At 43.6% G+C, this 17030-nt stretch overlaps 1 protein-coding gene across 1 annotated transcript in view; it reads right to left on the bottom strand.

Moving 5' to 3' along the window:
* PSMD1 (proteasome 26S subunit, non-ATPase 1) overlaps positions 1–11742 on the bottom strand; it is a 78355-nt gene extending 66613 nt beyond the window's left edge. Inside the window, exons 1-9 of the mRNA XM_083177455.1 lie at positions 11601–11742; positions 9395–9438; positions 8761–8834; positions 7889–8058; positions 6738–6943; positions 6456–6599; positions 5096–5322; positions 4442–4502; positions 3756–3884 (exon numbers count right to left, since the gene is read on the bottom strand). Of these exons, the coding sequence (XP_083033581.1) occupies positions 3756–3884; positions 4442–4502; positions 5096–5322; positions 6456–6599; positions 6738–6943; positions 7889–8058; positions 8761–8834; positions 9395–9438; positions 11601–11616 (1071 nt within the window). The 5' untranslated portion in view covers positions 11617–11742. The remainder of the gene's footprint in view (positions 1–3755; positions 3885–4441; positions 4503–5095; positions 5323–6455; positions 6600–6737; positions 6944–7888; positions 8059–8760; positions 8835–9394; positions 9439–11600) is intronic.
* Between the last annotated feature and the right edge of the window lie 5288 nt (positions 11743–17030).

Here is a 17030-nt window from a genome sequence, read left to right as displayed (position 1 = left end):
CCAGAGAGACTGAACCACCACTTTAGTCAAGAAAGAGGGATTAATAAAGCAACGTCTTGTCATCATGAAATGCTTTGTATGAGGATTGAAAGGACAATGACGGTACTTAATATCTAGTAATAGGGAAAGATGTCTGCGGCACTAGGGCATATAGTGGTGTAATGTGCAACCTTGCAGCCACCACGCTGGAAGGATGCCAACCTCCAAAATGAAATACAAAGAAAGAAAAGAGCATGGGGCGTACAAAGGTAAAACCAATAATTAAAAAATAATTTATTTTTAAACACACACAAAACAATCAATTTAAATTAAAACATAATATCACTAGATCCTTGCTCACTCTTGGAGGATCCTCACTTTACCTATTATAGGACATATATATCATATCTACCAGTCCAGATACCACATGTAGAAAAAAACTAAATTTGGTACACAGAACCACCCTGTCAGGGTGAAATACTAGAAAGTGAGGTCGTCATAACGCACTGAGGTTCGACACTCGTCGTGCAGAGGAAATGGCCAAGAGAAAAAGCAACCTTCCAGGACAGCCACTTTAGATCCACCTACTCCAAAAGGTTCAAATGGAGGAGACTGAAGTGCCCAGAGGACCAGGGAGAGATCTCAAGGAGCTACTGGCAGGACCACTGGAGGCTGGACATGAAGGACCTCCTGGAAAAATGTCAGAACGTCCGGAAGAATAGACAATTTTCTTTGAAACAGGACCGACAAGGCTCACATCTAAAATTTCAAAGATGACAGGCGCAAACCCAAATCGAGGCCTACTTGAAGAACTGCCAGTAGACGAGAAAGGCGAAAAACACCAAGAAAAATAAGTCTTCCAGTTCCTATAGTAAATTTGTGCTGACGAAGGTTTCCTGGCACGCAACATAGTATGAATGACCACAGACGAGAAACCCTTATTCCTTAAGAGGGATATTGCAGGCGCCATCCTGTCAAAGCCAGGCGGGCTCAGGTCTGGGTGTAGGAATGGACCTTGGGTGATGAGATCTGGACGTAGAGGCAGTCTCAGAGCAGATGCTAGCGACAGGCTCTGTAGATCTGCGTACCACCCTCAAGAGGCCAATCTGGGGCTATCAGAATTATTGGCGCTGCCATCGTCATGTAAGGGAGCTGCGTGGCAGGTGACTAACTAATAGAGCGCTCGCCCATCCGCAGCTCAGCTGTAACCCAAGGCTGTCTAACAGTCAGCGATAGAGGTGCCTGCTCCTGCCTTGGCACCAAAGACAAAACTGGTGACCCAGGGTCAGGGGGCATGCTGGGTAAATTTTTTGTAACCCTTTCTCGCACGCTCTGCTACCTCACCTCTCATACCCAGAGTGAACTCCTGCGGCCCCTACTGGACGAAAAAGAAATCCTAGCTAAAAACAGCATCTTTGTGATAATGTGAGGTCAGATTTGTTGAATGTGATAATCCTACCATGAAAGATCAGGACACAGATGTCAGCTGAACATGGGACCCTATATCATTGCTGGAAGGGGCCTTAATCAGGTGGTCAACAGGACAGAGGACAACGGACACTCAACAAGCATAGATGGGCCATCAAAATTGCCAATACCATAGGGCAGGGGTGGGGAACCTCCGGCCCGCGGGCCGGATACGGCCCCCGCACCCAGTATGTCCGGCCCGCCTGCCTATATTACAGCCGCCCGCCAATATTACAGTAGTATCATCCGCCCGGCCGCCTATATTTCATACCAGCCGCCGGGGATGGCTGCTGCTGCTGCCGCCGGGGAGATGTGCATAAGACGCGCCCGCCAATCACTGCCGGCGCATCCCCTCCACAGCCTCTGTGATTGGCGGGCGCGTCTTCTACACATCTCCCCTGCGACAGCAGCAGCAGCCATCCCCAACGCCTGGTATGTAATATAGGAGGGCAGGCGGGCGGATTATAATACATCAGTAATATAGGCGGGCGGGCGGCTGATACATCAGTTATATAGGCGGGCGGGCAGCTGATTAATCGGTAATATAGCCTGGCGGGTGGTGGGGGAGATGTGCAGAAGACGCGCCCACCAATGCTGCTTCTCTCACCCTCCCTTCCCCAGTGACTGACACATCCAGGGGTTGTCATTTACCCCTGGATTCACCCCCAAACAGGTTAATGTGATTATATCTGATTCTCATAATCAGACGTAATCACATTAACCTGTTTGGGGGTGACACCCCCCCTTCCTCCACACTGTCACTTTTTATGGTGTCTCTGCCCACATGTATATGCCGCTGCCCGTGTGCATAATGCCCACATGTATATGCCGCTGCCCTGTGTATAATGCCCACATGTATATGCCGCTGCCAGTGTGTATAATGCCCACATGTATATGCCGCTGACAGTGTGTATAATGCCCACATGTATATGTCGCTGTCAGTGTGTATAATGCCCACATGTATATGCCGCTGCCAGTGTGTATAAGCCCACATGTATATGCCGGTGCCCTTGTGTATTATGCCCACATGTATATGCCGGTGCCCTTGTGTATTATGCCCACATGTATATGCCGCTGCCAGTGTGTATAATGCCCACATGTATATGCCGCTGCCCTTGTGTATTATGCCCACATGTATATGCCGCTGCCAGTGTGTATAATGCCCACATGTATATGCCGCTGCCAGTGTGTATAATGCCTACATGTATATGCCGCTGCCAGTGTGTATAATGCCCACATGTATATGCCGGTGCCCTGTGTATAATGCCCACATGTATATGCCGGTGCCCTGTGTATAATGCCCACATGTATATGCCGGTGCCAGTGTGTATAATGCCCACATGTATATGCCGCTACCCTTGTGTATAATGCCCACACATATACGCCGCTGCCAGTGTGTATAATGCCCACATGTTTATGCCGCTGCCCTGTGTATAATGCCCACATGTATATGCCGCTGCCCTGTGTATAATGCCCACATGTATATGCCGGTGCCAGTGTGTATAATGCCCACATGTATATGCCGCTGCCCTTGTGTATAATGCCCACACATATACGCCGCTGCCAGTGTGTATAATGCCCACATGTTTATGCCGCTGCCCTGTGTATAATGCCCACATGTATATGCCGCTGCCCTGTGTATAATGCCCACGCGTATATGCCGATAATTGATCATTTTTATATGGCCCCCGAAGGGTTTTCAAATTTTCCAAATGGCCCTCGGTAGAAAAAAGGTTCCCCACCCCTGCCATAGGGTATTAGAAAGGACACAGCCCTGCTCATTTCGAATTGTAAATCATAAGGAAATGGCAAGGTACACATCAGTCATGTCCATGGACACCAGATATTCCCTGATCCATTCAGGAAACGACTGATAACAGATTTAATCTTAAACCTCATATAGAATCAGAGATGTTAGATTTAGTATGAGAAGCAAAGACCTGTCTGACTTGGGAATAAAGACGTATGCAGAAACCCTGTTTTATGTAGTGTTAGCGGAAGCTGTGCTCAGGAATCCTGGACATAACCATTTGTCCAGAGACGCCCACATAGCAGGAATTCTTCTGCAGCTGAGTCTGCCCAACACAACAGAAGAAAATAAAATAATAACGGTCACTTAAGCTACACTGAAGTCAAGCTGGATAAATAGAGAGGGAGGAGCCTGTTCAAATCATTTAAGCACACTCTATCGCTTTTGACCCAATGATCCAAGATGATGTAGAAGACACAGTGTGTGTGTGTATACACAACTACCACCCTTAAGTGGCATTTGAACCATAAACAGCAATAAAGTAGGTAGAATCACTAACCTTAGTGTTCTTTAGGATCATTAAGTCCGTGTTATTGTTCCGTATCAAAAATTGCAAGTGCAGTTCTATCGCCATTTCTCCACTAAGGATCTTTATCATTTTAGAGATTTGGTCTTTAGGTTCTGGACTCTAAAGTAAAATAAATATTAAGTACATAATATTAGTGCAATATATACCACCAGTAACTAGGAGTATTTAACATATTCGCAAAAAAATAACTTAAGAGAAATATCCCTTGTATTGCATAAAGAGCAAAATGTTCAGGTTTGGAATTATGCAACAGAACCTGTGGTAAAGTTAAGAAGGCGTAAGATGCTAGAGATCACTTTGGTCTGTAAGTTAGACTGCACAAACAGTTATATGTGGCCCAGACATCTACGAGAGATTGTCCCACATGCCAATTAAAATTTAAAACTAAATCTGGATCAGCAAGTCATGGAACTTCACCAATTCACTAGCACCATGCAGATCATTGGTGTCCAGTGATCCATGATCAGGAAATCGCAGCGCCGATGTATGGCCCTCAGTGCATATTAAATTAAAAAGAAAAGCCTAATATTTTTAGCATGCCCTTTGTAAACACTTAACAGTTTTACTGAATATATTTAAAAGGGAAAAAAACTATTAAAACCCCAACATAAAACATCACTGCAAAACAAGGGAGCTCACTGCATGGAAAGACTAACCAAATCTGTTGATTTACTGCCGACTGGGCTTCCATCTTTATCCTCTGCTTCCATTGGTTCACTGCAAAAGGAAAACCATACACAAATACTCAATGATGCAAGTGTATTAGCAGAAATAAAAAGCCTCATCATGTACATGGTCTGCTAGGAGAGTGGAGGCAGTAAACAAGCAAAGTGGGGCTGATTCTAAATTGGAGCAATGCTAATGCAGAGTACACACTAAACAATATGAAACCCTGCAGTGAATTATGACACAATGCTACTTGCAACCCACATTTAAAATGCATGCCGTTGTTTGCAGAGTTGTACCACTGGGCATGCAGTACATCAGGCAAGAGGACCTCAGATTTTTAAATGATAGGTCTCTGGGACCTACTCAGAATTAGTCTAGGCATGATCCCTGATCACTCGTTTTGTAAAACAAAAACTCTCCCTGTCACCACCAGACTGTCCATTAAGCTGCGGCTTGGGGGCACTATATTATGCATTCTTGCAGGACCTGTTCTGCACATGTACCAAAAAATTGTGTGCATGAGCAGTCCAACCATCAGATTGGTGTACAACTCTGAATCAGGCCCTTAAGCCTATAAACCCTCTGAATTTCCAGTTATTTAGTTTTCAAAATGTAAAACTATCAAATTCTGCCAGTCCCACCTGTCCTTTTCTGCCACTGGTACTGTGCCAGTATTTGTTGAACCTGGCACTGATGGAATAGGGGCTCCAACAGTACGGAGATTCTGTATGACAGAAGACAGGAACTGCTGACTGGCACTCTCATACAAGTCAAAGCATATCTGGTAAGCCATGAGCAGGTTGTCCTCTTTCACCAATTTCTCCAAGATATCACTAACAGCCTGTGGGTCATCTAAGAAGATGAGGCACTGCGGAGAGAACAAGAGGGGATACAGGAGTCTAGTTAATAAAACAAGAGAATAGGGTGTTTCCACTGCACCATTACTTGGCAAGTCTCCAAAGACATATTACACTATACCAGTGGTTCTCAAATTCGGTCCTCAGAACCCCACATAGTTCACATTTCCCAGGTCAACCGACAGGTGCACTCATAACTGATTTGACACATTTTAAAAGATCCAGAGGTGGAGGTAGGGTGGCCAATCCCGGGATCGGCGGGATCCGGCCACAAAATGTCCAGGATTTCAATCCCAGGATTTCATAATAAATTGCCAGGCAGTGTCTGAGCACCTGCTCAGACAGTGCCCGGCTGTTCCCGACCCAGTGTGCAGCCAGAAGATGAGCGACTTCGGCCTCCGTCACTCACCGTCTGGCGGTGTGCATGTCCCGGCCTCACTGGGCGGCGAGCGGGTTATGGCCAGTGCGACACTGGAGTAGGCGAGTGGGTAGTGAGCGTGTTACAGCACAGGAGGTGCAGCGCTGCTGTGACAGTTACAGCCGCCTCAAGCCTCCATTACGCTGCCGAGCTCCACTAAGTAAGGGGGACAGGGGAGTTTTTTTGTTTTTTTTTAGGGATGCCAATCCCAGGATGGAGCATTTTTCAATCCCAATTCCCGGGATTGAAAAAAGTGCCCCGGGATTGGCATCCCTAGGTGGAGCTAATTATTTCACTTGATTTTGTGAGAAGACCTGCAAAACATGCACTGTGTGGGGTCCTGAGGACAGACTTTGAGAACCTGTGCACTACACTATATAGAACTCTACTGAGAACACCGACTGACCAATTATTTACAATATTTTTAACAGCATCAACATTTAACACTAGTTAAGAAAGGAAATCAGCCATACATTTTGTTGTATAGGAGGCATTTAAAAAAAAAAAAAAACTCTCAAATGTCTAAAATTGGATTATTGTTCTGGATAGATTATATTGTCTGTGCAAATGTTAAATATATTTAGAAATGTTGCTGAGCAATATTATTTATAAATGGTAGAAATGGGTAGTGCAACCTAATAAAATGAAGACAAATCCTTTTAGCTCACTTGTAGCCCTAATGTATTCATACTGATAGCATTCCGAGAGTGTACTGTTGAGGTTTACCTGGCACACATTGATAAAGTCGGGTTTCTCCAGGTTCATGTAGATTTTGACCAAGACTCTGAGAACTTTATTTCTAAACTGTTTGTTCTGCATTAATGACATGCAGACTTTCAGGCTGTACGCCAGCATCCCAGGGACATCATTCTGCAGAGAAGAGACACGTGTTCAATAGCAATTCACCCAAAGCAAAAAAAACAGGATTCAAAACAATAATAATCAAGATTTTATTGTATATGTGTCAAAGTTACTTGACACAGAGAAAAATAAAGTATATGGACTCACAGATTCTAGAATGGTTTTCTGAAAGATATCAAGTCGGCGAGTCTCCAGTGCAATGCCAATAGCCTGTTTGTACTTATGGTCATCAAGACAGCGCTGGAACATTTTGTTTACAATCCCTTCTAGGCGCTCATCAATTGGCTTCTTCTCGCCATCTGGGAGTTCAGCATTCTCTACACACTGCTTGGTGTAATGGTCGATGCATTTAGCTGCAACAAAGGAAGTAAAGAACTATTAATCATTATTAAGTCAATCTTTATTATGCATTTTGTTTTGTTTGTTTGTATTAGAAATCCAGACCATAGAGGTTACAAGGGCATTAGAATGGCACAGCATTGTAGTCATGAGATCAATTCCCAACCAGAGCCCTATCTGTGTGCATTCTGTAAGCACTGGCTAATGAGCTTACTCCATTCTGGCATGACTAGAATATCAACCGAAATTGGCAAAGGAGCTGATGCAGAGTGGAATGTACGCCCAACTGTAGGTCATAAACGATGTTAAAGATTGGTGCATGAAAGCGAGGCAGAATAAGAATATGCATCAACACCTAAGAGGCAGAACTTGGTTGTGAGTCAAAGCAGATAAAGAAGAAACACCGAAAAATTTAATCTACAATGACATACACAGAGCTAGATTCACTAAACCAACATTTGTTAACGCAGTCGAGGATTAATTAGTATTCTGTTGCTTTAAGTCCAGCAGCAAACATACAATAGTTACATACATAGCAAAACATAAAAGAATCACAGTATCCCACACTCTAGATTACTTCATTAAAGCTGTGCCACGCCATTGGGAAGAGGAGAAGGAAGAACTGGAAGTGTGTCTTCTTTCTGGTGTGCTTCAGTCAGTACACTGAAGCCTTCCAAGGAAAAGGTCTAATTGGCAGGAGCTGAAACTCACTTCAGGCCCCATAACGGTCAACTACATCCCCAAAGCTAGTGCCCTCTAGCGTTCATTCTAGCACCTATTTTTAGTTATAAGGAAAACATATTTAAAGTGAAGTATCGCTACAGCAGCGATACATCGTGTCTAACATGTTGCCCATGATAATTTAAATATGCCCACCTCACTGATTAGGTGAACAGTACTAGAATAAACACTAGCCCATCATTTTTATTCTGCCCTGTAACCACAAGGTCGAAACTTACCAATAATGGTCTCCACGTACTCAGAATTATCATTGACATTAAACAGGTCTCCAGCCCCCAATGCATAGTTAAGAGACTCTTCGAATGCCCCTAGATGGTAAAACACTTTGGAGGCCACAAGTGCAGCAAACTGCCTGCTTCTGAAACTCTCATCTTCATAAAGAACTTCACTGCAAAATAAACAGACACATTATCAACTATCACTTCCAGTAGCTGTATTTAGTGTAGCAGCACAGAATATCATTGAGTACAGGAACGTCGTGAAATTTTATGGTTGTAAATACCAAAATATTGAAAAAAACAAAACACAAACTTGACTTTATTAAATTGGCTGTATATTCATGTTGATACATAGGGGGGTAGTCAATCTCGGCCGCTATTTTATCCGGTGGAAATAGCAGCCCTTGCCGATTTACTGCTGCCGTTACCGACAGCACTTTCCAAAAAAAAAAAAAAAAACAGATCCGACTTTAAAAACAAGTTGGATGTGTTTAGTTATTTATTTTCAGTTTCTTATATAGCGCAGAAGATTCCGTTGCGCTTTACAATAGTAAACAGTAATAAAACCAGCTAGGTAACAACAGACAGACTTAGAGGTAGGAGGGCCCTGTTGCAAGCTTACAATCTATAGGGAAACAGTTGGAAACAGCCGTGGATTCTGGACTTCACGGATGTCTTTGTCATTCCGCAGAGTTTCCGACAGCCAGAACACTGATTTCTGGCTGTCGGGTTACAGTCCAAAATGAACTTAAACGGCACGGGAATCTGATTGTCATTATGTTCTGACAGTTGGAATCCCGAGTTAAATAACCCCCCATAATATTGATAATGTACATCACAGAGAATATTATTTGGAGATTGTCAAGTCTTACATTTTATCCACAGACTCAGAGATCTCAGCCCAGAAGTCGTTGACAACGGAATTCAATTTGTGAAGCGCAAACTCCTGTAAGGATAGGCATGGTTTCAGAGTAGTTGGCAAACCTACATTACAACTGAACTAAACACTTTTGCATTTAAAGGATAAAACTAAACTACTGAAAAACAGATCTCGTCCTCCCTTTCATTTGAATGTTACAAACATTAATTTTAAATTTGCCAAAGTATTCACAGTATCATAAAGGTTAACAAAAACAAAAACTTTCCAAATGTATATCAGAGTACAAGCACAGAATGTACCAAGCATTACAATAATATCTTGATGTATCAACAGAAAGTTGGGAAAATTGGGGAGACTGGTAAAGAGTGTGACTGAGCGATGGAGTAAGTTCCAGAGAAGAATTGTTGTTAGAGATGGGAAAAGAGGGGGGTAGGGGAATGTTTTAAGACTTTGTAAGCAAGGGTAAGGAGTTTCATCTAGATTCTGAGGTAAGCCAGTGAAGTAAGTTGCAGAGGCAGGCAGATAATAGGACAAGAGTGGAAAGAGTTCCTTAAAAGTAGTATTCTTAAAATCATACATTTGAAATAATTGTAAAAATACTAGATGAAAACAACAAATGTCCATACCTTGAGCTGAGGCTCATCCTCATCAAGAAGAGAAAGAATACCAGCTGTGAAAATGTAACAATATAATTACATGCAAATATTATGAAAGCCAAATTTAACATCTGCAACCTTGTAGCTTTACATTTCATGACGTTATACATCGTATCACTAACAGCACAAATTGCTTCACACTCTAATAAATGGTATATATAAATCACAACAACAATGTATCCACATTCTAGGAAGCAGCTTCAAGAGTCAGATACCAGGAGCCAGAACCTGGGTATTCAGCAGTGTATAAACAGTATCATGACATAGCAAATAAAGTCTAGGAATTTAGTCAGGAATACTGCAAATCTAAATGCCTATTAATTTTTTTTTTTTACGCGACATTAAGGTTATAATGTTTTGTAATTTTTATAGACAGGTAACTAGTAAATTAATAAAGAATCAAATCTCTACATTTTCCTATATTTACAAAGGATTTCTGTGGATTATAGCACAGGTTGTGATTCTCCCAGATCCCAAATGCTTGAGACTACTAGAAATATTTTGGATATCTGTTTCCATAGTTTGGAATATATGCAAACCATAATTCGATATTTTGGGGATAGGACCCAAGTCTAAACAAAAAAAATGCATTTATGCTACATATACACACCTAAATGTATTTGTATACAATAGTTTTAATCATGTTGTCTATTAAACAAAGTGTGTATACATTGAACTATCAGATATCAAAAGTGTCACCATCTCAGTCACACTCAAAACGGTATATTTCGAAATATTATATATTACGTGAGACACTCAATGTGAACATATTTGGAAAATAATAGTTGCTACCAGACTTCTTGTGTTTTTAATTTATTATTGTGGTTTATTTAATACCTACGGTATATTAACAGTGTTATAAATATATATTAGATTGAACATATGGGTCTATTTGCAATAAAATGTGTTTGAATACTTAGAAAAACAAAACCCTTATCTGCTAGAAACTCCTTCCTATATAAGGGAGCCCATTAGTCATTATGGGGCAGATTTGTTATGCTCGGTGAAGTAATAATGTGGCTGGTACTTTATCACTGGCCAATCAGCGCCTAACTGTGAAGTTAGAGGTTTGGTTTGAAAAATGACAGGTAGGAGCTGATTGGCCGGTGATAAAAACCAGACACTATCACTTCACTGAGCTTATTAAATCTACCCCTATGTTTGGTACTCTATACAGGTAAAAAGCGCAGAGATGTGATGTGCATGAGAGACCTGAGGGCAGAGCAAACTTTTTCTGGCACATCACACTTCAGCAACAACTGTTCTTTGTACATTAACCTTTTGCAGTCCAAATTTTTTTTTTTGCAATTCAAACAGTATGGTTTAAATGTTTAAATTGTATTTTTTTATTATTATTCAAAAATGGTCTACATTGAATAATGTTATTTTAAAGTGGCTCACCACTGTATCTGCTACTAGCGCTAGGGCTGTTGAGCCTGACTAGACATTGGACTTGAAGGGGTTAAACAATGTCAACTAGTCAAAGCTTGGTGTACAGTATGAGACAGAGCTCTTTTAGTCAGTATAAGAGCAAGCAGCTCAAGGACCTTGGAGAAGTCTTTTAACCAAGCATGGAGGATATAGATGCTTTGCACCGAAAATCTATTTTTTGGGACTGAAAAACATTTCAGTAAAACAAAATGTAACTTGTACTTAATGTTTACAAGCTTACATTGAGATGTAAATATTTCCAAATAGGCTAGACACGATGGGGTAGATATATGAAGCAATGACAAGAGTGTAGATGTGTGCCATGGCTACCAGTCACCTGCAGGGTACAATTTTATTACATTAACTAACTTGATAAATGTTACTTTAAAGCTGCGTCTCCATTCTTGTCACTGCTTCATACATATACCCATAGTAGGCCCATAGCTACACTGCCTGAGCAGAAAAAAGGGAATGCACACCTAGTGCACCGGCCTCCCCCCACCGCTGGCCGCTGTGGGTGACTCAGCATGCGCCTCTATTCCCGCTACCCCTGCGCTGCCCTCTCTGAGCACCGTCTGCCCGCAACCCCACTACAGCGGGCCGGCAGATTACGCAGATCACCGAAGCTGGACAGCCTTCCAATACAATCACACCGAGCCCCTGGACAATGAGTAAGCGAATCCCGTCTATCCCACGCTGTGCCCGATATTTCCCTAGCCCTGCATTCCAGCGCAAGCTAACTCACCCGCCGAGGTGATCATGTTGTCCCGTGTTGCTTATCCGCTCTTCCTCGGTGATCCGGTATACTCACTGCTCCCGGCAAATCCCTGTATCACTCTGAGTCTGCTGTGTCCGGCGCACACACACGTCACGAAGGCGACGGAAGAGGTTTGTTGCCACGGAAGTGTTCGATCTGCGCCATTTTAGATGTGGGCAAAACAGTGTTTGAAACTTAAAAGTACTATTTAAAAAAAAAAAATGTTATATAGTTCGGAGTCCGCTGGTTGCAGAACTACAGATGCCAGTCTTTATCACAGCTTCTAGAATGTTTATACCTTCAGTCATATTCTGGACTAGGGTTACCACCTTTGTGTTGAGAGTCCTGGACAGTGGCCCGCCCCTTGACACACCCACAGCCCACCCACTGGTCCGCCCCCCGCCCCGCCCCTTGATCCACCTTATGTTGAATTTTTTTTGGTACTTGTGTAGTTTCACGCTACGGGCTCGGTGGCTCGATACGCTATCTAAAATCAACTCCATGCCAACGTGAACTATCCACGTTGGCATGGAGTTTATTTAGTTTATTTTAGAAAGTTTGCCGAGCGCAGAACCCAGAAGTAGCGCGCGGCCATGCTGGCACCGTGAAACTACACAAGTACCTTTTTTTTTAACCTTTGCTTCAATTTCATTCTTGATTATGCACACCATAATGCCAGTTACATGTTACATAACACACAGTAATGCCCATTACACATTATGCCAGGACTCAACAAATGTTTGGTAACGGAGGGAGAAAATGGAAAGTGTGCGCCGTAATGCCGATTACATGTCACACACCCATTACATAGTATACCACATGCAATAATGCCCATTACATGTTATGCCACACACCGTGATGCCCATTACTCATTTTGCCAGGACTCACATTTTTTCTAAAGTAAGGGAAACATTGACAGTGCATGCTGAATTGCGTGGCAAAAAAGTCACCGTAATGCTGATTACATGTCACACACCCATTATGTAGTATACCACATGCCATAATGCCCATTACATGTTATGCCACACACTGTAATGCCTATTACACATTGGGCCTTATTCTAGTTCACTCTTTCTGACAAAATCCTTCTTAGATGGGCAAAACCATGTGCACTGCAGGGGGCAGAGTTAAAATGTGCAGAGAGAATTAGATTTGGGTGAGTTATTTTGTTTCTGTGCAGGGAAAATACTGGCTGCTTTATTTTTACACTGCAATATAGATCTCACTTTGAAGTAAAACTCCACCCAAATCTAATTCTCTCTGCCCCACCTGCAGTGCTCATGGTTTTGTCCTAAGAAGGAATTTGTCAGAAAGAGTGAACTAGAATAAGGTCCTCCATTTGGGAGAAAGCACTGCTGCAGCATCCTAAGCTGTTGGCTGCACAGTGCTCCTCCGTCCTCTCCTCTCCCGCAGCCCAGTTTAACTATTTCTGGAGGTAGAGGGAGCTGTGGGGCGGGCAGCAAATTGCAAGTTCTAGAGCCACACTGTGCATGCCCTGTGGCCTTTCTTGTGCCCGGAGCTTGCGCCCTGCAAGAACCACCCTCCCTAGGCCCCTGACAGTGTACACACTCAGGCCCTTATTCCGAATCGGACGGTACGGCCCGCGTGCGGCCGTACCGCCGATGTTTTTAGTCTGCACATGCGCAGAGGTCAATCTGCGCATGTGCAGCCCCATTCGCCGCAGACGTATTTCGTCCGCCGCAAAGGGGGCGTATAGGGGCGTGAGGGGCTTCATACCCTCATTTCCCTATGTATACGCCCCGCGTTTCATGGGCGTTCCCATGCAAACGCGGGGCGTATGCATGCTAATCAGGGTATGACGCCACTGATGGGGGCGGAAAGCTGACGTCGTCAGCTCTCAGCCCCCATACAAGCTATCACACGGACGATTGTCCGTGTGGTCTCAGCTTGCGGGAGCTGCTGTGGCGTGCGGCCCTGCCTTCGATGGTCGACGACCATCGAATGCAGGGGGCAGCTCCCACCATGGTGGAGGCGTACGCCCCACCATTTTTATGCGGATCGCCAGCCGTCCGTGTACGGACGGCCGTGGCGATCCGTCTCGTGGGCGGGGATTGGTTTGTGCGGCCGGAGCACCGTGTGCGGCTCCGGCCGCACCAACCAGAATAAGGGCCTCAGTTGGGAGGCTGTGGAGGCTTTCAAAGTGACTCAGATTCTGTGAGAATCCGGGAGACTGCATAAAAACGTACTGGAGGGGTGCCAGCAATTCAGGGAGAATCCAGGAAATCCTGGAGAGGTGGCAACCCTAGTGGTAACCCTAGTTGACCTTATGACTGTATACCTGAACCCATACCACCATTCCTTATTATGTCACACTGGAGGCATGGTCATTGTTTCACAAGCTGCTTAGCTGTCCCTTTCTACAGTGAGTAAGTATTCTCTGCTTTGCACATAATGCCAATGCAGTCATACAAATACCCCTAACACAGATAACTTGTAGGCAGGAATTTGAGATATTTTGCTCACATTGTCATGTCTGATCCGAAATAACTATAAAGTATTTCCTTTTGTTCACTCACCTCCCGTAAACTGGTACCAAGCATAACTCTGCATTCGCTAACCTACACTATGACCACCACCGTACTACTAGCCGGGGCTGACATGTGTTGGTTGGCAAGTAATCCACACTTTAAAATAAAGGGGTTTGATTAGATTATATGCCAGTATAGTACTATAACATTGGACATAGTAGAAGCGAGGCTCGAAATGCGGAATTGTACAGAGGACAGATAGGAGACACTGCAGTGCAGCAGGGCATGAGAAGGTGATATTGGGCTTCAGAGAGGTTAACCCTTGTTTGAACTTATGGCATACCTCCTAACACAGTGGTCAGGGAACTGGGTCCTCATTACCCCACGCAGTGCAGGTCTCCTCACAGAATCACAAGTGAAATAATTAACTCCACCTGCGGACCTTATAAAATGTGTCTGTGAGTAATTAGTACACCTGTGCACCTGCTGGGTTACCAGCAAAACATGCACTGTGTGGGGTGATGAGGACCGAGTTCACTGACCACTGTCCTAATATGACCCATTCCAGGACTTCCCTCTTAATTAATGATTGCTATCACCTTTGTTGAAACACCTTTTATTTATTTTTTTAATAACAATTTTTATTGATTTTCCGTAACTGAATATCATACAGACATTGAAAATACAAAGCAAACATAAGACAAGAGTCGGGATGAGAACCAAATATACTAAGTGTACAAATTATTATTATTATTATTTTTTCTAGAGGTGGTGCACACCTGGACACCACTGGCGCGCACCTATTCTATGTTAGTGGTATGCCCGGAAATTTCCGGGACAGCCCGCTGCGGCAGTGCAGCTGAGCCCGAAAATTTCCGGGCATACCACCCAAGGGGTTAATAGCCTGGAAGTGAGAGGTCTCGGTCTGGTTTAGGTAACAGTTTCAAAAGTGCATGGGGGGGTGGGGTATCAGAGCACAGCAAAGAATTGAAAACGAGATTAACATGGGGCCAATCTTAGGTAGGAGTCGTTTTTAAAAGTCACCGTCATAGCCATCGGGGCCAGGGGCCTTGTTAGGTTTTAGTTGTTTAATAGCCAGAGTAACTTCATCAAGGGTAATGGAGGTTTGCAGTGTTGCAGATATATATGGCGTCAGAGATGGGAAGCTTAGAGAGTCCCAAATCCTAGAGGAGGGCGGTGAAGCATGATTAGGGAGGGGGGGGGGGGGGGGTTTGCGTTGGGATGTCAGGAGATCTCAAGTCAGTAGTCTCGTTATGGTCAAGGAGGCTATCAGGGGAGAGGGATGAGGACTATAAATCTTTATAGAAGAGCTGCATTCTTTCAGCTATGCATTTATTGGAGGAAGCAATATCCCCTTAGGACGTGTGTAAATGGTATACAACCGCAGGTTACTGGGATCCCGTCAATAGATTAGTGAGGAGGCGGTTGGTCTTGTTGCCAAATCTGTGGAATTTATAGTTCACAGAAAAAAAAGGTAACATCACCGATTTCAGATAGGTATTTGTCGAAATGTGTCTTAGCCGCCAAATATATTTGTCTGTGGAGGGCTGAAGGGGAAGTCTTAAATTGTTGAAAGGCCTCAGTTAGAGACGTTTGTAACAGAAGATATTTTTTTGGAGTATTCCTTGTTGAAGGCCGCCGTGAAGGACATAATGGGGCCCCTAATCTATGCTTTTGCAGTCATCCAAAATAAGGTTGGGTTGGAAAGGGCGTGTTCAGCACTATTGGCATATAATTCCTCCCAAGCGGTCTCCAGCAAGCTATGAAATTTAGTGGATTTACAAAATCTGGATGGAAATCTCCACGATCTAGAGGAGCCAGGATCTTCTGGGAAATAAATGGTGGAAGCAACCACAGCATGGTCAGAAAGGAAGATGGCAGAGATATGAGAAGTAGTTACTAGAGGGAAGAGTGTGTGTGATAGAAAAATGTAGTCGATAACGGGAGAGAGAAGCATATGCAATGGAAAGACACGTATAATCCCTGTCTATAGGGTGAGTGGCGCACCATACTGTACATCCACCGTGCCTAGAACCTTTGAAAATAGGGGGATACCCATTTTGGAGCCCATGGAGGTAATCGATCTATCCAGTAGCACAGATGAAACAAGATCAAAGTCCCGCCAAGGATGAGGTTACTATATATAAATGGTGTAAGTAGAGCTATCATTTTTTTTAAAAAGGGATTTGGAATATAGGGTTGGGGCATAGACTAGAGTGAGGTGTTTCCCAAATACAGTGACACAAGCAATGATGTATCTACCTCCTTTGTCAGATAATATCTGCGTAACTGGTTAGAATGACCGCTCCTCATGCCTTAGAATTGTAAGAAGCCGATGCAGCCACAGACCAGCCAAGCATCTGAAGTTTCAGAGTCACTGGGGGTGTCAGATGTGTCTCCTGTAAAAAGACCAAATCAGCATTTCTTTTGGTAAGATAAAGTAGAATCTTTTCTCCTTTTGGACAGGTAGTGTATACCACCTACATTCCACATGCAACACGGAAATCAGGCATTATGCAGTGTCTCAATGTGAAAGATGCGACGTTCCAAGGGTCACACTCTCAATACCACACAATAATAAAACCAAATTGTATATGTAGTTTGCATTAGACCAGGGGGCATGGAAGGGGGGATGTGGAAGATGGGGTAGGAAAGAGTGGGGAGGAAAACCGAAAGAAACAGTGTATAACAAAAGCGAGAAGTCCGTGAATGCAAGCACCCAGAGCTCGACTTCCTGAACATTGGAACAACATTTAAACAACGTGTACTTAATCCAGCGCTCGCTGCTCCCGCCCAACAGACCATCCCTATGAACATAATATAAAACAATCAAATACCTGGAACAGATCAAACCAGAACTCCTGATACGGGCTAACATATATAACAATAAAGGATCAGAATCAGCTTT

Source organism: Crinia signifera, chromosome 3 (assembly GCF_055691185.1).
Source record: "Crinia signifera chromosome 3, ASM5569118v1, whole genome shotgun sequence".
In the NCBI taxonomy this organism is placed as follows: domain Eukaryota; kingdom Metazoa; phylum Chordata; class Amphibia; order Anura; family Myobatrachidae; genus Crinia; species Crinia signifera.
Note: the sequence above shows the minus strand (reverse complement) of the source record. Positions and strands in the feature narration are given on the sequence as shown.